This window comes from Kogia breviceps, chromosome X, assembly GCF_026419965.1.
Source record: "Kogia breviceps isolate mKogBre1 chromosome X, mKogBre1 haplotype 1, whole genome shotgun sequence".
NCBI lineage: Eukaryota > Metazoa > Chordata > Mammalia > Artiodactyla > Physeteridae > Kogia > Kogia breviceps.
In genome coordinates, this window is record NC_081330.1 from 25,009,496 (window position 1) to 25,035,959 (window position 26,464).

Consider the following 26,464-nt stretch of genomic DNA (forward strand, 5'->3'; position numbering starts at 1 on the left):
TGAAATTAAGTTAATGTATGTACAAATAAGATGTGTTTCTTTCCTTTGTGCCTTTGAGAAAATGGCAACAAAGCAGTCTGTCAAGCAACAATTGATTTTATATTGGCCAGGGAAGAGGGAGGAGAAGCAATTTATTGAGTAGGAGGTTCTCAAGTTAAGCACAGGCAGTAGTTTGAAATAGGTCAAGAGAAGTGAAAAGGGCTCTCAGAGCTGCTGAAGAGATAGTAATGATGGAAAGGCACTTAAGAATTGCCATTAAGAAGCTTTCTATAGGACCTTCTTAGACTGTCTAGTCCATTGCTTCAGGGTCCCTAGATCCTCATTTCTTAATCTAACACCGAGTATTACTGAGATGTCACTCCATTTGGTTCTGCCCTCTTATTTACGTCTGCAAGTATGTGTGTGTGTGTGTGTGTGTGTGTGTGTGTGTCTTTTAGATAGCATTGTTTCAAATCAGTTCATCCAGTTTTCCCTTTTCTATGTCCCCATGCTTAAGATGGGTGGGCACCCTTCCTGCCCCTGTCCTCAATAATGATCCAGTTATAGCTAGAGCCAAACTTTCCACTGTTGGGACAATGAAAAGCATGAAAACAATGTAAGTTAAAGCACAGAAGTTTGAATACAGTACCCTTGTTTATGACCAGTTAACCCCGCTATGGTAGGACAGTCCTGTTTGGCCCACAAAACCATAATCAAAGCACTTGCCACCCTCTTGGTAGCACTCACAAATCCAAACCTTTAAGAAGATCATAGAAAAGTAACAGCACACCGTCAAAGACAATATGAAGGCTCCAAATATTCGGGGAGCATGTCCTAACCACCAAACTCTTCTCTTACTCCACCACCGTCAGTCCCCCTCTCTTGAGACCTGCCTCAGATTATAGAAGGAGCTTAAATGCTCTTTGAGTTTTCAGGCTCAGTGACTACACATTCCTTTCTTTGTTCATTTTCTCCTCCTTAAAGAATGAGGTGCAGTGACTCTAATTATAATGCTTGATATTTGTGGACTTGCCAGGGATTCTCTCCAGGGAATCTTCGAATACCTTAGAGAAATTGTCTGATTCATCTTAATGTCATTCTGGTAAGGCAGGGAAGGCTTTTTCTGGCGGTTGCAAGGTCACCCAGGGATCTTGAGATAGAACTCAGCCGCCTTTCTGGTCTTTGGCCTGTAGTGCTAGATGACTTCAGAAGATATCTGTCAATTGCTATTCTTTTTCAGAGTAGGGTGTTGGCTGTATGTGTACATCTGGAAGGCTGCTTGGTAGTTATGTATCTTTTTCAAAAGGTTGGAGAGAGAACAGGGGTGTCTGGCTACTAATCCCTTCCACTTTAGCTCTACCTCTGGTGACATGACATTAATTGCCACCAGTCTCCCCAAGCCCTGGCCCATTGAACTGTGACCCTCACTTGTCAATTTGTTATAACCTTGGGGCAGAGACAAGTCTGACTCTGTCAAGTCTGGACAGAAAGCAAGCTGCTCCAACAAGGGTGGGATTGATTTGACTAAAAGATCCAGGTGGGTTGTTGGTAACAAAGGCATCAAACTGATCGAGGGCTCTTTCCCACCCTCAGTCTCATCAAAGTTCAGACCTTGGCATGGATCAGTCAATGGCCTTTGCCCTTCAGTGTTAGTGCAGTAAAGAAATTGAGTCTGCACGTTTTGTTTTATTTTTTGATACTGCACTTATTTTGCATCGGCTTGGCGTCTCTCTGTAAGGGAGTCTAGAGGTCTAAATTATTGAAAATATAAGGGTCCCGTGGCAATGTGAGCTTGAATAATAAGTCGCTTTTGTGTCGCTGTTGTAAACTGTGGTTCTTGAAGCCCTTATGAAACTGTTTGTTACAGCATCTGTTGGAATCTAGGACATGACTCCTGTGATCAGGCAGCTGTGTGATGAACCTTCTAATTGCTATATTTTTGTTGCTCTTAATCTGGGAAATTTTCCTCATAAAGCTGGATGATGATTCTAAAAAATTCATTAATGTTTACAAGCCAGTAACTCTAACCCACAGGACCTTGTCAAAATCTCTCGGTGCCTGCAGAGGCTTAACGGGGACACTCACAGTGTCAGCCATACAGAGGAACAGGTGTCGGGGTGTTTTCCGCCCGTGCTAATTGAAAACATATTCATTGCCTGTGGAGGGATAAAATAGTTATCTATGGTTAATGTTTCCTTTCTTTCTATTTTTTTTTTTAAAGAATGGATCTGAGGTCTCTCTTGATCTAAGTGATGGGATTAACTCAAAACGAAGGAGGGTATTTGTATTTTATTTTTCCATTTGAATTGGTTCATATTTTTATAATTTTAGAATAAGGTACCAGCCTTGGTCCTAAAATGTTGGTGTTAATGGGTGGGAGAGAAGGTCTTTTGATTTAATAAATCTTTACTGCAATGTACTATACTTTTCTATGTGCACAGGGCATCCGAGCAAGATTCTCAGTCAGCAAAGAAGCACTCAGTGATGGTCACTAGCCTGGAAATCTGAGAAAGCAGGAAAGTTGATTCACACATTTTTAGATACTTATCGTATTCTACCTTCCAGAATTATCGCGTTGCCTTATCACCCCTACTACCGTAGCATGGCAGACCTGTCCTTTCCCCTTCCCACCGTATCTAGCGCTGGGTATGGTCAAATGGGTCAGGACTCAATCAGTAGTTCTTGAAGTGAATTGTTTTTCACAGCGCTGGGAATCATAGCCTGTTGGAATGGGAAGGGACCATCATATGCAACACATTCATTTTTACAATTTAGGAAATGGAGGCACAGAGCGATAGGGTGACTTTTCAAACTCATACAGCTTGGGGCTGGCACCTAGGTCTCCTGCCTCGAGACTTCCGTACTCTGCTTTATAAAACTCCAGGATGGGGCTTCCCTGGTGGCGCAGTGGTTGAGAGTCCGCCTGCCGATGCAGGGGACACGGGTTCGTGCCCCGGTCCGGGAAGATCCCACGTGCCGCGGAGCGGCTGGGCCCGTGAGCCACGGCCGCTGAGCCTGCGCGTCCGGAGCCTGTGCTCCGCCACGGGAGAGGCCACAACAGTGAGAGGCCCGCGTACCGCAAAAAAAATAAAAATAATAAAAAAAAAATAAAACTCCAGGATGTTTCCAGTCATCCCAAGGACTCTCATGAGGTTCCCTAATGAAAATTTATTTGAATTTGCATTTATTTTTTAAAGTTAAACCTCCAAACCTCATAGGAAATAATCAAGCAAAGAATGAGGTATCACAATTTTTAAAAATGGGAGAAGGGGAGGGAACTGTTGGTTGAACGGGAGCATTTCCTTTCTGACACAAAGTGTCTAGCATCTAAAATAAACAAGAGTCTTGCTGTTTCAAAGTAACGATCTTGAATGAGTTTTTTCTCTTTATTTTCCCAGAGGGGATTTGCTTCTAAATATTCACGAAGCCAGTCTCGTGTGAAGTATGACCAGAGAATTAGACCATCCTTTTTAATAAGCCAGAGATTAAAATCTCTAAATATAGAATACTGACGTCTGCTACTAACTCTTAGGATAAATATCTTTGCATTTTAGGGAACAAGTTTATTTAAGGCTGCTAGGGAGTGTTAAAATCACCTAACATGTTGAAGGTTTTTACTGCAAGTACAGGGTCCTACTCACCTAGGGTCTGGAGAATGGTAGGCTGGACTTGAGAGAAACCACATCTGCAGTGAGCATCTTTAAGAACCATATGACCCAGCAATCCCACTACATGTACCAAAATGTTTATTGCAGCTCTATTTACGATAGCCAGGACATGGAAGCAACCTAAGTGTCCATCAACAGATGAATGGATAAGGAAGATGTGGCACATATATACAATGGAATATTACTCAGCCATAAAAAGAAATGAAACTGAGTTATTTGTAATGAGGTGGATAGACCTGGAATCTGTCATACAGAGTGAAGTAAGTCAGAAGGAGAAAAACAAATACCGTATGCTAACACATATATATGGAATCTAAAAAAAAAAAATGTCATGAAGAGATTAGTGGTAGGAGGGAATAAAACACAGACCTACTAGAGCATGGACTTGAGGATATGGGGAGGGGGAAGGGTAAGCTGTGACGATGTGAGAGAGTGGCAGGGACATATACACACTACCAAATGTAAATTAGATAGCTAGTGGGAAGCTACAGCATAGCACAGGGAGTTCACCTCTGTACTTAGTGACCACCTAGAGGGGTGGGATAGGGAGGGTGGGAGGGAGGGTGACAAAAGAGGGAAGAGTTATGGGAACATATGTATATGTATAACTGATTCACTTTGTTGTAAAGGAGAAACTAACCCACTATTGTAAAACAGTTATACTCAAATAAAGATGTTAAAAAAAAAAAAAAAAAGAAATCCAACCATAGGTTTTGCTTTGGGGACACTGCTGCCATTTGGGGGTGCATTTTTGCTTCAAAATGTTTATTAGGGTAGTCTGAGATATGTTAAGTAATAGGATTCAATCACCATGTCGTTAGGGTAAGACATAGAGACCACTGGACACCGTGATTGGTGAGGTAAGAAAAAGGGCCCCTGAAAGGGATGAATGAGGCAACCAATTTATAGAGAGAAACCTGGAATGGCTGGAGGTGGGGGAAGGAAATGGTACATCTAGTTACATACAGTAAGAGATGAAGGAAGGCCAGTGGGTATGCTTGGCTATGTATTCATCTATGTCTGGAAGCATGTCTATTAGGAGACTGAGGAGCAGGGAAAGCAAAGAGGAACGGGATCTCTTGTTTTACATATGGGCCTTAACACGTGCCTGGCAGAAGAAGATGGAGAGGCATAGGTCTTAGAAAGCCTTTGACCTCACATTTTATGACTTTATGATTAGTTTACTCATATACAAAAATAAGCTGCAGGCCTTTCTAATTCCTTTTATTCTACAGCATATGTGTACCTAGACTTTATTACATTATTTTACACTTGGTGAGGTATTGTGCTCTAACTTGATTCACCTTGCTAGGGGCTGTTACGAATTTTCAAAAGGAAAGAAAGAGAAATTTTGTTTCTCCTAACAGTGCCCAGTACAGTACTCTGAATATAAGCTCTTGTGTGATGTTAATCCCAGAACAGTTGACTGGCCCTTGTCTGGGAAATTTTCCTTGTAAATTACAATACTTGTTCTAGAGGTCTGATACCTTTGCCTTCCTTCTTTTTCGTGAGTTGCCTATTTATGCAGTGATTTCTTAGGTAGCTAGGCAATTTTATCCACTCCGAGAGGTCCTATTCTGTATGGCATCTTGTTTCTCTATCATGCGGGTATGGCCTCACGTTGCCCTTTGAAATCCAGGTAAGTAACACCTGCCAAATCCTTGACCTGGGTTTGTCTTTTGAAGACTCTGAAAGACGCCTCCTTCAGTCCACCTGTAGACACAGGCTGGTAAATAAATGGCATCCTGCTTTGGTTCAGGGGGTCTCCAGTGTAGCTGTGCTGTCTCCTATCTAGTATGCAGCCCACCATATAATGTGAATATCATGGAGGACATAGACCTAAGTGTGAAGTATAGAACCACTAGTACGTGGTGGTGGAAAAGTGTTTAAGTCTCAGCTTCTAACCATGCCTCTGAAAGCAGATCTCTAGAAGAACTTTGGCATGCTAAGTATAGAGACTCTTTCTTAGACAACCTCTAGTGTTGAAAAGGATCTGACCAGACATATGGTGGGTTGTGGCAATGGGCACAGAAAGGAGGAGGAGAAATTCGAGTAACTTACTTCTCTGTCGCTGCCCCTTCAGACCTCTAATTTATCCTAACCATGTCCCCTAACCATGTCCATCTTCTTGTTTTGACTTTGGATAGGGTGAAAGGGAATATCTATGGAATAAAGCAAAGAATGCAAGAGCATCAGGAAGAGTCTCTGGAGTAGCTTGTACCCACCCCCGAGAGAGAGGAAGTAGGATAAACATCTCCGGGTTCACTCTCTATCCCAGTTCCACCAGATACTTGATTAACTTTCCCTAGCATTTAAACTAGTCAGAGATTCCATTACCGTGCAAAAGCACCCTCCTCAACCCTGCCTCACCAGGCAAATATCACGGTAGGTGATCGGAAGAGCTACATTCACACCGAATGAGACTATTCAGAAAAACCTACTCTCCAGGAATAAATTGGACATTTTGACAGGGGCGTTTATGTTTTTAGGCCATGAGAGAGACAGGAGCAGGCTCACCCCTGACATTTTGGGGGCCCACAGCAAGAGTACAAATGGAGGACTGTATACCATGCACCTAAATGTGACAAAGTCCAAAAGCAAGATATGCCGTGGCCTGGTCTGTGTATCCACCTGTCAACCTAACTAAAGAGATAAACTGAGGTTAAGCTCAAACTACCAGAAATTGAGCTTCTTTGGTAGTAGTAGAGAAACTGCAGTTCAGGAAATACAAAGTGTAGCAAGCTACAGAGGACTCTGTTGAGGGTTTGGGGTGGGCTGCAGGTATGGGCAAGGAGCACAAAGAGGGGAGCACGGGAGGGGAACTTGCCCAACCACAGCACAAGGAGTAAGTTCACTGGCTTGAGGATGGTAGGAGATCCTTGACGGGAGATAAGGCTTGGAGGTCTGTAAGTTAGGCACTTATGGGAAATCAGTCTCTCAGTTCTTGAGTTTCATTTTCCTGAGGACACACACATGAGATTCTCTATCTCATAGACCCTGTTGGGGCAGGGTAGGGCAGGGTGGGGTGGAAGCTCGGCCCAGGGCTCAGAACTCCTGGGTGGACACTGGATCTACCTGAAACCAGGATGGGGTGGACCTGTCAAGTTCTCCAAGAAGCCAAGGACAGTAAGTTCCCCAATCCCAACGGCTCACTTTTCTGACTTGGAGTTGCCGAGCAATTCTACGTGTCTTCCAAAACGTATACAGGGAGGGAGTGCAGTTATCTGAAAAAACTTATCTGCCAAACCCCTTCACTTAGAGTCATTCGGGGAGGCCAATTTTAAACAAAATTAGCCATTTTTCTCTGGTTTCCTATGGCATGAGTTGTCATTTTCTCCTTCATTGCCCCTGCCCTTGGCCCCATGTGACTTTTTGCTCTGATCTGGGAGCCCAGTTTGGCTTATGTGTCCTTTTCCTTTCTCCCCATGATGTTCAACCAGCTACTAACCTTTCAAAAAACTCTGAAGACCAAAAAGGAAAAAAAAAATGTCTTTGCGTTCCAGTGTTTATGATAGAAGGGGCAGTAGTCGTTATCACCTGGGTTTAGGGGTGATACTGGGTGCTCAAGTCTAGTGGCCCAGAAAAGCTGAGCGCCCACCCCGCATGCGTATCCTATGGGCATTTATGCTTTTCCAGAACCAGTCTTATTTTATGCTTGCTTTTCCAGGAGTTAATGGAGGGAAGGGGAGTTGTACCTTCCGGACTTTGCCAGTTACCTTCAAGTTATTCCCTAGTAAGGGAAGGAGGAAATGCGCAACCCCTAGGGCAGTTTTTGCTAAAATAATGAAGATTGTGGTTCTTTATCTGAGAATGAATGCACGCAGCTGGAAATTCTAGTTGTACTTACAAATCACTCTGAGAAAGCGCCCCTCACAATTTAGTCCTACTCTTGGGCAGCCCATTGCACAGTTAGATTGTTTTGGAGCCACAAGTAAATGAACCTGGGTAGGTTTAAGGGGCACATTTCCAATTCCGTGTGTTAATGGAATACGGATCCTTGTCAAGTGGAGAAAACATCTGTGAAATTCTTGTTGTTTAACAGTGCTTGTTGTAAACAAAGCTGCTGCTCCAGGCTTCATCAGGATGCTTATCTCTTATAACCTCTGGCTGAATCTATTCCGATTGAAAACCTCTGTCAGATGCAGGGCTGGTAAATGTAGTGATTAACAGCATTTGGAGCCAGATTCCCTGAGTTCAAACTCTAGCTCCACCAATCATTAGCCGTATGACCTCTAAGTCTCAATCCCTCCATCTGTTAAATGGAGATAATATTCCCATCTGCCTTTTAGGGCTAATATGAGGATTAACTCACATGAGATATAGAAACAGGCATATATCCACCCACATTGATTAAAATAGTATCTGGAACATTGTAAGCACTTGATACATATTTGTTATTAAAAATGCCCAGTTGTCATATGTAGCTCAAGGCTGTAGTGTCTTTAATTATTTTAAGTGACGCTGAAAAATCTAGTTAATTCTCAGATAGTCCTTGGGCTTATCAATCAATGTGTCTTACCCAATATTACATTGGAGAAAAACCAGGTTGTCTAGCATGCTAAACATATTAGTGTGAACTCAGCATAGCTCAAGTCTTAGACTTTGGTCTCATGATAAGACGTTAGACTGAACTGATATCTTGGAAGATCCATGAGGACACTGTTCTTGAGCAACAGTCCCTAAATAACTCATCTTCATATGCACAAAAACCTACCACTCATGAGCAAATAGCTATGGTTACCAGTTATGAGGTGCCTACTGGATGCCAAGCACCGTGCTAGGTGCTCTCCGCATGTTACCTCGTTTGATCCTCCCAATTCACGAGGATCCCACGAAGGGAAGGTAGTGGAATAATAGTCTTTGAAGATGAGAAAATTGAGCCTCAAAAAATTGTCGCTTTCCTCAATGTCATGCAACAGGGAGGTGAGGGAGCTAGGATTTGAAGTCACGTCTGTTGGATTCCCAAGTTTGTGTTTATTCAACCATACCACACAATGTTCCAAGAAGAGAAGATGATACCCTCAAACTGTCACACGGACTGGCACGTCAGCTCAATGTTGTACAAGGATCGTTGAGAGTAAGGGCTGAGACAGAGTGGGAGCAAAGAGGGGAGAGGAACTGGACAGAACCAGTATGTGCTGAGTGGAGGGTGAAACAAGGAGAGGACATAAGCCTCTAACGTTTTTGTTTCACTTGACTGAGGTCTAGCCATTGGCAACAGTGCTGTAAGTGACCAAAAGTGCCAGACATATTTTGGAGTGAGCAGTGTGTCTTTTGTGTTATAGCCTCATACTTTACAAGGGCCCCTAATTTTGTTCATCTTGTTTCAACTGTTATCTTTAGAAACTTGACTTACTAACTTGGATGTTTCGTTTCTTAAAATGACTGTTTTTGAAGTGACAGTCAAGGTCAAATGAAAGGTACCTAAGAGATTGACCTGCTTCAGGATTCTGTCCTTAAGAAGGACTGCTTTCCATGAGGAGGTGATTTTAGCTTGAAATATTTCTAGGGGAAATCAGACGTTCTATATTCTTTCTGCACAGCACATTGGAACATGTTGGTTTGGACTCCATTAAGTTTGCATATGCTATAATTCAAGCAGGGGCTATGCTGAGATTTACCTTTGCATTATCTATGGAAAAAATAAAAACATGGTAAAGACCGAAGGGGGGGGGACTTCCCTGGTGGTCCAGTGGTTAAGACACTGCACTTCCACTGCAGGTGCGGGGGTGAGGGTGGGGTGCACGGTTTCCATCCCTGGCCCTGGCGGGGGAACTAAGATCCCACATGCTGCGTGGTGCGGCCAAAAAAAACCAGGGAAAAGATATCCAGTGAATAGGCAATTAGGAAATATTGTTACCTATTTAATAAAATAAGTCTTCTATAAGGATATTTACTTATCAACACAGAGGATTAACTTGGATATTCCTGAAAACAATCTTAAAACTATTCTAGATCTGACTATTCTAATTCAGAATGGCCTGACATTCATATAGCCCTAGCTGGTGAGATATTTTTTTTAAACATCTTTATTGGAGTATAATTGCTTTACAACATTGTGTTAGTTGCTGCTGTACAGCGAAGTGAATCAGCTATACGTATACATATATCCCCATATCTCCTCCCTCTTGCGTCTCCCTCCCACCCTCCCTATCCCACCCCTCTAGATGGTCACAAAGCACCGAGCTGATCTCCCTGTGCGATACAGCTGCTTCCCACTAGCTATCTATTTTACGTTTGGTAGTGTATATATGTCCATGACACTCTCACTTCGTCCCTAGCTGGTGAGATTTTACTTGCCTCCAGTTTCCTCTCTCCTTGTAATGAGTACTTTCTGATGCTGACTCTCTCCCTAGTCTAGTTAAGCTCGCTTGCTCTGGTACTGTCCTTAGGCCTGCAGAATGGTTGGTCAGTGCTCTCTTTATGATAACTCTTTATACTTGAGAATAGTGATTAAACTGCCTCTTGGCTCTCTTTCACCAGACTAAACAACCCCAGCTCATTTAGCCTTTCCTCATAGGCCCTATTTTCTAATGCTTTTATCATTTTTTGCTGAGCTTCTCAGGATCTTGTCCAATCGCTTTTCAGTTGTTCTAAGATGTAACTTGATGAACAGGCCTAATCTAGGGTTTGGCATTGGCTAAATATTTAATAAATGACTTAAAATTAAGGAAGGTGGTTTAGTGCAGGCCTAAGAGCACTGGACTAGGAGTCAGAAGACTTGAGTTTCGTCCTTGCTCTGCCACTTACTAGGATTGGGCAGAGAGCCACATTAGGACAAATCATCTAAATGTCTCTAAGCATCAATTTATCATCTGTAAATTTAGGATAAACACATCTGCCCTGCCTGCCTCCCATAGTGAGGCTCAAATGAAATAATCTATGTGAAAACCCTTTGTTTAGCATCAAAGCACGACGTAAACACTACGTGTCAGGAACTTTTCTGAATGCTTTGCATATATTAACTCATTGAGGTACAGTTATCATTTCCATTTTACAACCAGGAAATGGAGGCTCAGAGAGTTAAGCAACTGGCTCTAGGTCACACAGCTAGTAAGCGACAGAATCCATGCAGATAAATATTAAACATCCAACAGAGCCATTCATTTTAGGGGGCCTGACCTTCAAAAGCAGTCCACAGGTAGACACAGCACTGGGATGGAGAATCTATTCAGTCATGGGTAGATAACTCTATAAGAGGCAACTTTTTCAAAAGTGAATGTTTAGGTCGGTCATTGAAGTAGGGCAGCTGGCCACCAGTGGGGGAGGGCCTCATGAATACAACAGAGTAATAGGAATGTTGTATCAGGTCAGGTCAATGGTTCATTCTTCCTAGGACACCTAAATCTTCCTATGGAAAGTGTTCTTAATTCTTGGATTCAAGATCTGCAGTTTCTAAGTATTCTCTCTGAGTTCTGACAACCTTTCATGGTTTCAACTGTCTCAAGCTCTGCCTTTTTGTGTGTTGATTCTTGCAGCTATAAGTTTGGAATACTTTCCTCATAGATTAACTGTTAAGGAGAAATATTAAAGACAGAATAGCACCTAATTGAATCTTTTTTTCCTGCTGTGGTCTGAAGAGTTGAAAGAGATTAAAAAAAGAGCTTTGGAAAGAAACATTGGAATAATTTTGATTTACCCCATAAAGGTTTGAACATTCATAGGGAAAATTAGAACTTAAATCATGAAATGGGGAGGTTATGCTATATAGTGATATATTGAAAACCTGCTTATATTTGAAAAATTGTACCATATTGAGGTCTTTGCATTAACACCATTAGATATAGAATACACTATGAATTTACTTTATGCCAAAATCTCATCTATAGGGAATAGGGTTGTAATGGTCTAACAGGTTCTTCTACCTCAAATAGTGGCACAAAGTATCATTTTATGAGAGACTATAGAAGTTTCCTTCCATGAAAATAAACTCAAAGTTGAAAATACCTTTGGAGGATGGGCGCATTTCGGGGGAGAACTTGATACTATTTGAGTTATAAATGTTATCTTTCTAACTAGAATCTGTAGAGTGAATTACGATGTTTGCCAAGAATGGTTGGGAACCAATAAGAAAAAGTGGGTATCTCTGTATCTTACTAGTCAATTTATTTTTAAAAAATGCTTACTCTAAAGAAATATTATGTTAAATTTGTTGCTTTTAAGAATTCATTTAATGAATAATCTATTTTTATATAAAGAAATAAATTTTGGCAAGTTCATGATATCAGAACAAGCTTGAGCACAGAGCTACCATCTTAAATCTTTGAGAAAATGTGTACTTTAATAATCACATCATGTGGCAGTAGGCACCATTTTGCCTCTTGATGGAAGCACAGCAAAATCACAGTAGAACTTACTGAAATGTGCTTGTTCATAATCATCCATCTATCCATTCATCCACCCATCCATCTTTCCATACAACACGGTGTGCCAGGCACTCTACTGGACACTGAATATACAATAGTGAACAAGAGAAACATGATTCCTACCTCACAGTACTTAATGGCCTAGTAGAAATTCCTTAAATGGTGAAGAAAGCAATCATGAGTAGATAGTTTTATGACAATTTTTTGAAAGAGGGGAAAGAATAAGTGAAATTAACTCTCTAGCCTTACTTGAGTGTTGTTAAAACTTTTCGTTGAGCAATGTTCCCTGAAAAATTGTATAGAAAGTATTATGAGAGATGCTGTGAATGTGCATATGGAAGACAGGAAGATAGAGAGACATTAAAAGAGAAGACAGGGAGTTAGCTTCAAGATGGCGAAAGAGTAAGACATGGAGATCACCTTCCTCCCCACAAATACATCAGAAATATATGTACATGTGGCACAGCTCCTACAGAACACCTACCGAACACTGGCAGAAGACCTCAGACTTCCCCAAAAGCAAGAAACTCCCCAGGTACCTGGGTAGGGTAAAAGAAAAAAGAAAAAACAGAGACAAAAGAATAGGGACGTACCTGGGTAGGGCAAAGGAAAAAAGAATAAAGAGAGACAAAAGAATAGGGAGGGGACCTGCACCAGTGGGAGGGAGCTGTGGAGGAAAGGTTTTCTCACACTACGAAGCCCATTCACTGGCGGAGATGGGGGGGTGGTGGCAGGGGGGAAGCTTTGGAGCCACAGAGGAGAGCACAGCCACAGGGGTTCAGAGGGCAAAGCGGAGAGATTCCCGCACACAGGATCGGTGCCGAACGGCACTCACCAGCCCGAGAGGCTTGTCTGCTCACCCGCCGGGGCGGGCGGGGCTGGGAGCTGAGGCTCGGGCTTCGGAGGTCGGATCCCAGGGACAGGACTGGGGTTGGCGGTGTGAACACAGCCTGAAGGGGTTAGTGCACCACGGCTAGCTGGAGGGAGTTCAGGAAAATGTCTGGAGCTGCTGAAGAGGCAAAAGACTTTTTCCTCCCTCTTTGCTTCCTGGGGCGCCAGGAAAGGGGATTAAGAGCGCCGCTTAAAGGGGCTCCAGAGACGGGCACAAGCCGCGGCTATCAGCGTGGACCCCAGACATGGGCATGGGATGCTAAGGCCGCTGCTGCCGCCACCAAGAAGCCTGTGTGCGAGCACAGGTCACTCTCCACACCTCCCCTCCCGGGAGCCTGTGCAGCCCGCCACCGCCAGGGTCCCTTGATCCAGGGACAACTTCCCGGGGAGAACGCACGACGCACCTCAGGCTGGTGCAAACTTATGCCAGCCTCTGGCGCCGCAGGCTCACCTCGCATCTGTGCCCCTCCCTCCCCCCGGCCTGAGTGAGCCAGAGCCCCCGAATCAGCGGCTCCTTTAACCCCGTCCTGTCTGAGTGGGAACAGACACACTCAGGCAACCTACACACAGAGGTAGGGCCAAAACCAAAGCTGAACCCCAGGAGCTGTGTGAACAAAGAAGAGAAAGGGAAATCTCTCCCAGCAGCCTCAGGAGCAACGGATTAAATATCGACAATCAACTTCATGTACCCTGCATCTCTGGAAAACCTGAATAGACAACGAATCATCCCAAATTGGGGCGGTGGACTTTGGGAGCAACAATATATATATATATATATATTTTTTTTTTCCCTTTTTCTCTTATTGTGAGTGTATATGTGTATGCTTCTGTGTGTGATTTTGTCTGTATAGCTTTGCTTTTACCATTTGTCCTAGGGTTCTGTCTGTACTGTTTTTTTGTTTGTTTGTTTTTTCTGGTATAGATTTTGGCACTTGTTATCATTGGTGGATTTAATTTTTGGTTTGATTGCTCTCTTCTTTCTTTCTTTTTTTATTACTTAAATTTTTTTTAATAATTATTTTTTATTTTAATAACTTTTATTTTATTTATTTTATGTTCTTTCTTTCTTTCTTTCTTTCTTTCTTTCTTTCTTTCTTTCTTTCTTTCTTTCTTTTCTTTCTTTCTTTCTTTCTTTCTTTCTTTCTTTTCTCCCTTTTATTCTGAGCCATGTGGATGAAAGGCTCTTGGTGCTCTAGCCAGGAGTCAGTGCTGTGCCTCTGAAGTGGGAGAGCCAAGTTCAGGACACTGGTCCACAAGAGACCTCCCAGCTCCACATAATATCAAAGAGCGGAAATCTCCAAGAGATCTCCATCAGAACGCCAAGATCCAGCTCCACTCAAGGACCAGCAAGCTACAGTGCTGGACACCCTATGCCAAACAACTAGCAGGACAGGAACACCACCCCATCCATTAGCAGAGAGGCTGCCTAAAATCATAATAAGGTCACAGACACCCCAAAACACACCACCAGATGTGGACCTGCCCAACAGAAAGACAAGATCCAGCCTCATCCACCAGAACACAGGCACTAGTCCCCTCCACCAGGAAGCCTGCACAACCCACTGAACCAACCTTAGCCATTGTGTGCAGACACCAAAAACAATGGGAACTAACAACCTGCAGCCTGCGAAAAGGAGACCCCAAACACAGTAAGATAAGCAAAATGAGAAGACAGAAAAACAGACAGCAGATGAAGGAGCAAGGCAGAAACCCACCACACCTAACCAATGAAGAGGAAATAGGCAGTCTACCTGAAAAAGAATTCAGAGTAATGATAGTAAAGATGATCCAAAATCTTGGAAATAGAATGGAGAAAATACAAGAAATGTTTAACAAGGAACTAGAAGAACTAAAGAGCAAACAAACAGCGATGAACAACACAATAAATGAAATTAAAAATTCTCCAGAAGGGACCAGTAGTAGAATTACTGAGGCAGAAGAACGGATAAGTGACCTGGAAGACAAAATAGTGGAAATAACTACTCCAGAGCAGAATAAAGAAAAAAGAATTGAGGACAGTCTCAGAGACCTCTGGGACAACATTAAATGCACGAACATTCAAATTATAGGGGTCCCAGAAGAAGAAGAGAAAAAGAAAGGGACTGAGAAAATATTTGAAGAGATTATAGTTGAAAACTTCCCTAATGTGGGAAGGGAAATAGTCAATCAATTCCAGGAAGCACAGAGAGGCCCATACAGGATAAATCGAAGGAGAAACACGCCAAGACACATATTAATCAAACTATCAAAAATTAAATACAAAGAAGAAATATTAAAAGCAGCAAGGGAAAAGCAACAAATAACACACAAGGGAATCCCCATAAGGTTAACAGCTGATTTTTCAGCAGAAAATCTGCAAGCCAGAAGGGAGTGGCAGGACATATTTAAAGTGATGAAGGAGAAAAAACTACAACCAAGATTACTCTACCCAGCAAGGGTCTAATTCAGCTTCAGTGGGGAAATTAAAACTGTAACAGACAAGCAAAAGCTAAGAGAATTCAGCACCACCCAACCAGCTTGACAACAAATGCTAAAGGAACTTCTCTAGGCAGGAAACACAAGAAACACAAAAGAAGGCAAAGACCTACAATAACAAACCCAAAACAATTAAGAAAATAGGAATAGGAACATACATATTGATAATTACCTTAAATGCAAATGGATTAAATGCTCCCAGAAAAGACACAGACTGGCTGAATGGATACAAAAGCAAGACCTGTATATATGCTGTCTACAAGAGACCCACTTCAGACCTAGGGACACATGCAGACTGAAAGTGAGGGGGATGGAAAAAGATATTCCATGCAAATGGAAATCAAAAGAAAGCTGGAGTAGCAATTCTCATATCAGACAAAATAGACTTTAAAACAAAGACTATTACAAGAGACAAAGGAGGACATTATGGAATGATCAAGGGATCATTCCAAGAAGAAGATACAACAATTGTACTTATTTATGTACCCAACATAGGAGCACCTGAATACATAAGGCAAATACTAACAGCCATAAAAGGGGAAATCAACAGTAACACAATCATAGTAGGGGACTTTAACACCCCACTTTCACCAATGGACAGATTATCCAAAATGAAAATAAATAAGGAAACACAAGCTTTAAATGATACATTACACAAGATGGACTTAATTGATATTTATAGGACATTCCATCCAAAAACAACAGAATACACATTCTTCTCAAGTGCTCGTGGAATATTCTCCAGGATAGATCATATCTTGGGTCACAAATCAAGACTTGGTAAATTTAAGAAAATTGAAATCATATCAAGTATGTTTTCCAACCACAACTCTATTAGACTAGATATCAATTTCAGGAAAAAATCTGTAAAAAATACAAACACATGGAGGCTAAACAATACACTACTTAATAACCAAGAAATTACTGAAGAAATCAAAGAGGAAATAAAAAAGTACCTAGAAAAAACTGACAATGAAAACACAATGACCCAAAACCTATGGGATGCAGCAAAAGCAGTTCAAGAGGGAAGTTTATAGCAATACAATCCTACCTCAAGAAACAAGAAACATCTCAAATAAACAACCTAACCTTTACACCTAAAGCAATTAGAGAAAGAAGAACAAAACACCCCAAAGTTAGCAGAAGGAAAGAAATCATAAAGATAAGATCAGAAATAAATGAAAAAACAATGAGGAAACAATAGCAAAAATCAATAAAACTAAAAGCTGGTTCTTTGAGAAGATAAACAAAATTGATAAACCATTAGCCAGACTCATCAAGAAAAAAAGGGAGAAGACTCAAATCAAAAGAATTAGAAATGAAAAAGGAGAAGTAACAACTGACAGTGCAGAAATACAAAGGATCATGAGAGATTACTACAAGCAACTCTATGCCAGTAAAATGGACAACCTGGAAAATGGACATATTCTTACAAATGCACAACCTTTCAGGACAGCACCAGGAAGAACTAGAACATATGAACAGAACAATTACAAGCACCGAAATTGAAACTGTGATTAAAAATCTTCCAAGAGGGCTTCCCTGGTGGCGCAGTGGTTGAGAATCCGCCTGCCGATGCAGGAGACATGGGTTCGTGCCCTGGTCCGGGAAGATCCCACATGCTGCGGAGCAACTAAACCCGTGAGCCATGGCCGCTAGGCCTGCGCGTCCGGAGCCTGTGCTCCGCAACGGGAGAGGCCACAACAGTGAGAGGCCCGCATACCACAAAAAAAAAAAAAAAAAAAAAAAAAAAATCTTCCAAGAAACAAAAGCCCAGGACCAGATGGCTTCACAGGCAAATGCTGTCAAACATTTAGAGAAGAGCTGATACCTATCCTTCTCAAACTCTTCCAAAAGATAGCAGAGGGAGGAACACTCCCAAACTCATTCTATGAGGCCACCATCACCCTGATCCCAAAACCAGTCAAAGATGTCACAAAGAAAGAAAATTACACGCCAATATCTCTGATGAACATAGATGCAAAAATCCTCAACAAAATAGTAGCAAACAGAATCCAACAGCACAGTAAAAGGATCATACACCATGATCAAGTGGGGTTTATCCCAGGAATGCAAGGATTCTTCAATATACACAAATGAATCAACGTGATACACCATATTAACAAATTGAAGGAGAAAAACCATATGATCATCTCAACAGATGCAGAGAAAGCTTTCGACAAAATTCAACACCCATTTACGATAAAAACCCTCCAGAAAGTAGGCATAGAGGGAACTTTCCTCAACATAATAAAGGCCATATATGACAAACCCACAGCCAACATCATCCTCAATGGTGAAAAACTGAAACAATTTCCAATAAGATCAGTAACAAGACAAGGTTGCCCATTCTTGCCACTATGATTCAACATAGTTTTGGAAGTTTTAGCCATAGCAATCAGAGAAGAAAAAAGAATAAAAGGAATCCAAATTGGAAAAGAAGAAATAAAGCTGTCACTGTTTGCAGATGACATGATACTATACATAGAGAATCCTAAAGATGCTACCAGAAAACTACTAGAGCTAATCAATGAATTTGGTAAAGTAGCAAGATACAAAATTAATGCACAACAATCTCTTGCATTCCTGTACACTAATGATGAAAAATCTGAAAGTGAAATTAAGAAACACTCCCATTTACCATTGCAACAAAAAGCATAAAATATCTAAGAATAAGTCTACCTAAGGAGACAAAAGACCTGTATGCAGAAAATTATAAGACACTGGTGAAAGAAATTAAAGATGATACAAACAGATGGAGAAATTCACCATGTTCTTGGATTGGAAGAATCAACATCATGAAAATGACTATACTGCCCAAAGCAATCTACAGATTCAGTGCAATCCCCATCAAACTACCACTGGCATTTTTCACAGAAGTAGAACAAAAAAATTCACAATTTGTGTGGAAACACAAAAGACCCCGAATTGCCAAAGCAATCCTGAGAAAGAAAAACGGAGCTGGAGGAAACAGGCTCCTTGACTCAGAGTATACTATAAAGCTACAGTAATCAAGACAGTATGGTACTGGCACAAAAACAGAAATAGAGATCAATGGAACAGGATAGAAAGCCCAGAGATAAACCCACACACATATGATCACCTTATCTTTGATAAAGGAGGCAAGAATATACAGTGGAGAAAAGACAGCCTCTTGAATAAGTGGTGCTGGGAAAACTGGACAGCTACATGTAAAAGAATGAAATTAGACACTCCCTAACACCAACTCCCTAACACCATACACCACACAGAAAAATAAACTGAAAATGGATTAAAGACCTAAATGTAAGGCCAGACAGTATAAAACTCTTAGAGGAAAATATAGGCAGAACACTCTATGATATAAATCACAGACAGATCCTTTTTGACCCACCTCCTAAAGAAATGGAAATAAAAACAAAAATGAACAACTGGGACCTAATGAAACTTAAAAGCTTTTGCACAGCAAAGGAAACCATAAACAAGATGAAAAGACAACCCTCAGAATGGGAGAAAATATTTTCAAACAAAACAACTGACAAAGGATTCATCTCCAGAATATACAAGCAGCTCATGGAGCTCAATATCAAAAAAACAAACAACCCAATCCAAAAATGGGCAGAAGACCTAAATAGACATTTCTCTGAAGAGGATATACAGGTTGCAAACAAACACATGAAAGGATGCTCAACATCACTAATCATTAGAGAAATGCAAATCAAAACTACAATGAGGTATCACCTCACATCAGTCAGAATGGCCATCATCAAAATATCTACAAACATTAAATGCTGGAGAGGGTGTGGAGAAAAGGGAACTCTCTTGCACTGTTTGTGGGAATGTAAATTGATACAGCTACTGTGGAGAACAGTAGAGGTTCCTTAGAAAACTAAAAATAGAGCTATCATACGACCCAGCAATCCGACTACTGGGCATATACCCTGAGAAAACCATACTTCAGAAGGAGTCATGTACCACAATGTTCATTTCAGCTCTCTTTACAGTAGCCAGAGCATGGAAGCAACCTAAGTGTCCATCAACAGATGAATGGATAAAGAAGATGTGGCACACATATACAATGGAATATTACTCAGCCATAAAAAGAAATGAAATTGAGTTATTTGTAGTGAGGTGCATGGATCTAGAGTCTGTCATACGGAGTCAAGTAAGTCAGAAAGAGAAAAACAAATACCGTATGCCAACACATATATATGGAATCTAAAAAAGAAAAAAATGGTCATGAAGAACCTAGGGACAAGACGGGAATAAAAACACAGACCTACCAGAGAATGGACTTGAGGATATGGGGAGGGGGCAGGGTAAGCTGGAACAATGCTAGAGAGTGGAATGGACATATATACACTATCAAACGTAAAATATATATCTAGTGGGAAGCAGCCACATAGCACAGGGAGATCAGCTAGGTGCTTTGTGACCACCTAGAGGGGTGGGATAGGGAGGGTTGGAGGGAGGGAGACACAAGAGGGAAGAGATGTGGGGACATATGTATATGTATAACTGATTCAATTTGTTATAATGTTAGTTTCGTTTTCCTGAAAATGTTTAGTAATAATGATTTTTTTTCTATAACATTTTACGCTTTTCAAAGCAATTATACCAATCATGTGAGAAAGAGAGGATTGTATTGCCCATTTTGTAGATGACACAAATGAGGAATAGATATTTTAAGTGCCCAATATCCACAGCTATATTGAATTCACAGCTCTACCCACTGCTTTTTCTACTACATCATGCTGAAAAATCCCAGTCTCCAGTATAAGATCCTATAAAACCCCAAAGACTTATCATAATGTACACTATTCAAGAAGCCTAAGTCACTAGCACAAAAGAAGGAAAACAAAGTATGACAAGGAGGATGTTCCTCTGCTTTAGGCTAGTAAGTAGGTCACCCACTAAGGCTATTTTGGTATAAAATTTTAGAGGGCATGTAGTACATACACCAACATCACTGACCTGATTCTTCACTTTCAAGATCTAAGAAAATCAAAGGCAGTTTTTTTTTCTTTTGGAAGGGAGGGGTGTATCATTTGAGGAGCTTAAGACAATGTTAGTTGGGAAATTTGATTTAGCCAGGCTAGTGCTCTAGATTTTTTGTGAGGTTGATTCACTAGAGATGGGGACAGCTTTGTATCTCTGTGATGCAGAGTCAGTGCTTCCTTCCTTTCTCCCTCCCTCCCTCCCTTCCTTCCTTCCTTCCTTGTTCTTCTTCTTTCCCATCCCCTCTCTTCCCTTATCTTAGTGGTGTTTTTTTTTTTTTCTTTGCATTCTCTTCTTATGGGGGCATATCTGACAAATTGTTAATATTTAATTTGCTATAAAACAGCTCTCCCAAGCAATGGCTGCTCACTATAATTTCAATCTCTGAAGCTGTTTTGGCCCCTAGGTACACTGGGATCGAATTAGAATGGAAATGTTTCCCTTACAGTTTTGTTTATGGCAGCATAGGCACTTTGTTATTAACTGGCAAACTGAGACTTCTAAGGAAAATAATAAACTTTCACCACATTTCTATTTGACTCTTTACTCCAAACAGAATATCCATCTGGCTTAGGGTAAAACAACTCTTCTAATATGTTTCAGTCTTAAATTTAAATATCCAAGATTAATAATGAATATATTTTGGTCCATTGAATTGTATTTTTCCCCAGTCTGATGCTTTTTCACTTTTTTTCACATTTTAAAAACCATAGACATTTTTTTCTCATATGCCATCTTACTTTAAAAAGTTCTACAATTATATATATACATATTCTCATTCATTCTCTTTTGCTCTCTCTTTCAAACCAGAGGGATATTCTTCAAAAATATCCACAAATTCAAACCTAGTGAATACTGCTCTGATACTTTGCAACTAGGCCCCTGAAACAAAAACCCTAGCCTTCTGCCCTGCCTAATCCCTTGTCTGTTCCTTGCTGGGAGGAAGGTGCGGAAAGGAAGGGGATTACTTTGAAATAGTCAGCTATCTATGAAACAGAGGTGTGGAAGGGTGTGTTTATCTGATAAGTAGCATTAAATTGCAGAGACTACCAGATTAATCATGGTATGCAATTTTCAACAGCTTAGATTTTCTTTTATTTCTCTCTCTCCTTTTCTGTAGCCACTGGGGAGGAAAAAAGGATTAGAGAGACTATCAAAACTGTTGGCAAGTTTAGTCTGTTGGCTACTTAATTTATTAGCAGATATGGCAACTGCCTCAGGTTGATGATTTAACAGGTTGGCTGGACATGGAATAATTCTCAAACGTACCTGTTCCAAAATTGTGTTAATCCTTTCAACTTCGCAGTCAATCAAGTATCGCTTTTCCTGCCTCCTGTCCATTTCTTCAATGATGCGCCTGAATTCTTGGACGTCCTTTATGTTTCCCACAGACCGTGCTGTCACTTGCCAGTTGTTTTGCACTGCTGCTTCCATAATTGCTTGGAGGATGGAAAATCCTGAACGAAGAGAAAACAGCTACATTGATTATTTTTTCTTTTAAAAATCTTTCCATACGTATTAAAGGATCTACTGAGTTTTTATGCACAGTCTATTGGGTCCCCTGGAACCTTATCCACTGTGGACAGCAGGCTTACGCATAACCTCAGCCTTAACCTTCCAGACAGTTGGCATCTCTATCCTGATTGAAAAGAAAGAAGATTCTTCAACTTGTGGGCACCGGGCTAGGTGTTTATCAAGCCTGTACTTAAGCAATCACAACTGAATTATAGTACCTAATTGTTTTTATTGACAGGCATTATCAAAGTATTTATGGAATGAATGCCAATAGCTTCTTTCTTATTTCTGGCCACAATCTGTCCTATTGCGGTTGAAGCTCATTTCTTTCATCTTCCACAACAACAATCTTCAGAATTAGAAATAGCTTTAGTAGAGATAGGACCTGATTATAATATGACTTATCCTTACATGGATATGACTATCCAACAAGGTAAATTATGTCTCCCAAGCAATATAACTCTCAGAAAACCTGACAAAAACAGTCTATAACAAAGGTATCATACTGTTTCTTTGTTCACAGTATTATGAAAAAGTTCAATCATATTAAGTCTTCCTAAGTTCTTCCCGTTTCTCAATTCACTTGATTAGAGATTCCTTTTTAGTTAATTTATATCAGACAGCTATTAACTACTAACACTCTGGATGTATGCTGCATGGGAAAGAGAAAAGATCTGATGCTCGAGTTTTGGGTAACCTTTTTGGAGTCAGGGTTTGAGAAGTTGGAAAGAACAGTATATCTGCATGAACCACAGAAGATCACAAGGATTTCGTATGTACTGGTCTTTTAGAGTATTCCTGTCTCTAATATTACATCATGTCTATAGTTTTGCTTCTGGTATGAATTCATAATCCGAGTATAATTTCATCAGGTATAGACATCATTTTATTGGGATATGGTCAAAAGCAGCTCCTTTTGCCCCATTAAATCTAAATTGTTTTCCATTTGTATTTAGGTAATGACTAATGGGAGTGGGTAATGCAGATGCTTTCCAAGACCAAAATGATCTGGAGGAGTAGAGAATGGAGGATGATTGTGCTGCCCTCTGAACACTTTCCAGGTTCTGTGCCACCTCAGGCTCACCCTGTACTTTAAGCAGGTTATGGTTGGGAATCTTCTTCACTGCACCATAGAAAATGGTGTTGACATTTGGAGAACACGCTTCGGGGAGATGGCAGCAGTGACTCAGCCGGTCATTACGACTCCTTTGTGTGCTGGGTGTATGCAGGAAGAAGATCACAAATGAGACCCAAGCACTTGGTAATTTCCAGATGAGCAATTTCAGCATAGGAGCTCAAAATTACAGATCAGAGTAAATTACCATTGCTTAAAATGTTAATTCTTCCTCTTTTTAAACCAACCACACATATTTATTTCTCAGATTTACATTTTTGTGAGGGTTTTCAATGTGCTCTATGCTTCGGTGGGAGTTGAGGGCACATGGTGGGCCAAAGCATGAGATTAAGAAATAAACATAGGAAGGAAAAGATTAAAGTATTTGAAAATCTTTCTTCAGAAATGTGCAATGAGGACTCATTATTTTGAATCCCAGTAATTAAGATTTTATGAAAATTCAGCAAGGACTAGGTTGAATTTTACTTCTATTTATGAAGAAATCATTGGCTGAACAATACTGGTAATGAAATCACTCAGGGCATCTTTGCTATATTTAAACTAAACTTTAAAAAATACCCTTTAGGAGGACCTTCAAGATGGTGGAGGAGTAAGACTTGGAGATCACTTCCTCCTCACAAATACATCAAAAATACATCTACATGTGGAGCAACTCCTACAGAAAACCTACAGAACGCTGGCAGCAGACCTCAGACTTCCCAAAAGCCATGTGGCTGACAGGGTCTTGATGCTCTGGCCAGGTGTCAGGCCTGAGCCTCTGAGGTGGGAGAGCTCAGTTCAGGATATAGGAACACCAGAGACATCCTGGCCTCACGTAATATCAATCGGCAAGAGCCCTCCCAGAGATCTCCATCTCAACGCTAAGACCCAGCTCCACTCAACAACAGGCAAGCTCCAGTGCTGGGCACCCTATGCCAAACAACTAACAAGACAGGAACACAACCCCACCCATTAGCAGAGAGGCTGCCTAAAATCATAAGTTCACAGACACCCCAAAACACACCACAGGAAACAGTCCTGCCCACCAGAAAGACAGGATCCAGCCTCATCCACCAGAACACAGGCACCAGTCCCCTCTGCCAGGAAACCTATACAACCCACTGAACCAACGTTAGCCACTGGGGACAGACACCAAAAACAACGGGAACTAAGAACTTGTAGCCAGCAAAAAGGAAACCCCAAACACAGTAAGTTAAGCAAAATGAGAAGACAAAGAAACACACAGCAGATGAAGGAGCAAGGTAAAAACCCACCAGACCAAACAAATGAAGGGGAAATAGGCAGTCTAACTGAAAAAGAATTCAGAGTAATGATAGTAAAAATGATCCCAAATCTTGGAAATAGGATGGAGAAAATGCAAGAAATGTTTAACAAGAGCCTAGAAGAACTAAAGTGCAAACAAACAATAATGAACAACACAATATGTGAAACTAAAAATATTCTAGAAGGAATCAATAGAAGATTAACTGAGGCAGAAGAACGGATAAGTGGCCTGGAATATAAAATAGTGGAAATAACTGCTGCAGAGCAGAATAAAGAAAAAAGAATGAAAAGAATTGAGGACAGTCTCAGAGACCTCTGGGACAACATTAAATGCACCAACATTCAAATTAAAGGGGTCCCAGAAGAAGAAGAGAAAAAGAAAGGGTCTGAGAAAATATTTGAAGAGATTATAGTTGAAAACTTCCCAAATGTGGGAAAGGAAATAGTCAATGAAGTCCAGGAAGCACAGAGAGTCCCATACAGGATAAATCCAAGGAGAAACATGCGAAGACACATATTAATCAAACTATCAAAAATTAAATACAAAGAAAAAATATTAAAAGCAGCAAGGGAAAAGCAACAAATAACACACAAAGGAATCTGCATAAGGTTAACAGCTGATCTTTCAGCAGAAACTTTGCAAGCCAGAGAGAGTGGCAGGACATATTTAAAGAGATGAAAGGGGAAAACCTAAAGCCAATATTACTCTACCCAGCAAGGATCTCATTCAGATTCAATGGAGAAATTAAAACCTTTACAGACAAGCAAAAGCTGAGAGAATTCAGCACCACCAAACCAGCTTTACAACAAATGCTAAAGGAAATTCTCTAGGCAGGAAACACAGGAGAAGGAAAAGACCTACAATAACAAACCGAAAACAATTAAGAAAATGGTCATAGGAACATACATATCGATAATTACCTTAAATGTAAATGGATTAATTGTAAATGGATTAAATGCTCCAATGAAAAGAAATAGACTGGTTGACTGGATACTAAAACAAGACCCGTGTACATCCTGTATACAAGAGACCCACTTCAGACCTAGGGACACATACAGACTAAAAATGAGGGGATGGAAAACAATATTCCATGCCAATGGAAATCAAAAGAAAGCTGGTGTAGCAATTCTCATATCAGACAAAATAGACTTTAAAATAAAGACTATTATAAGAGACAAAGAAGGACACTACATAATGATCAAGGGATCAATCCAAGAAGAAGATATTACAACTGTACATATTTATAAACCCAACATAGGAGCACCTCAATACATAAGGCAAATGCTAACAGCCATAAAAGGGGAAAATGACAGTAACACAATCATAGTAGGAGATTTTAACACCCCACTTTCACCAATTAAGAGATCAACCAGGGCTTCCCTGGTGGCGCAGTGGTTGAGAATCCGCCTGCCGATGCAGGAGACACGGGTTCGTGCCCTGGTCCGTGAAGATCCCACATGCCGCGGAGCAACTAAGCCCATGAGCCATGGCCGCTGAGCCTGTGCGTCCGGAGCCTGTGCTCCGCAACGGGAGAGGCCACAACAGTGAGAGGCCCGCGTACCGCAAAAAAAAAAAAAAAAAAAAAAAAAGAGATCAACCAAAATGAAAATAAATAAACACGAGCTTTAAATGATACATAAAACAAGATGGGCTTAATTGATATTTATAGGAAAATCCATCCAAAAACAACAGAATACACTTTCTTCTCGTGCTCATGGAATATCCTCCAGGATAGATCATATCTTGGGTCACAAATCAAGCCATGGTAAATTTAAGAAAATTGAAATCATATCAAGTATCTTTTCTGACCACTATGTTATGAGACTAGATATCAATTATAGGAAAAAAACTGTAAAAAATACAAACACATGGAGGCTAAACAATACACTACTAAATAACCAAGAGATCACTGAAGAAATCAAAGAGAAAATGAAAAAATACGTAGAAACAAATGACAATGAAAACATGACAGCCCAAAACCTATGGAATACAGCAAAAGCAGTTCTAAGAGGGAAGTTTATAGCAATACACCCCTACCTCAAGAAACAAGAAACATCTCAGATAAACAACCTAACCTTACACCTAAAGCAATTAGAGAAAGAAGATCAAAAAAAAAAAAAAAAAAAAAAAAACCCCGAAGTTAGCAGAAGGAAAGAAATCATAAAGATAAGATCAGAAATAAATGAAAAAGAAA

At 40.7% G+C, this 26,464-nt stretch overlaps 1 protein-coding gene across 1 annotated transcript in view; it reads right to left on the reverse strand.

Annotated features, from left to right (window-relative positions):
* The window catches only part of GRIA3 (glutamate ionotropic receptor AMPA type subunit 3), a 300,197-nt gene that overhangs the window by 130,137 nt on the left and 143,596 nt on the right, over positions 1-26,464 (reverse strand). The window contains 1 exon segment of the mRNA XM_059050062.2: positions 21,626-21,813. Within this exon segment, the coding sequence (XP_058906045.1) occupies positions 21,626-21,813 (188 nt within the window).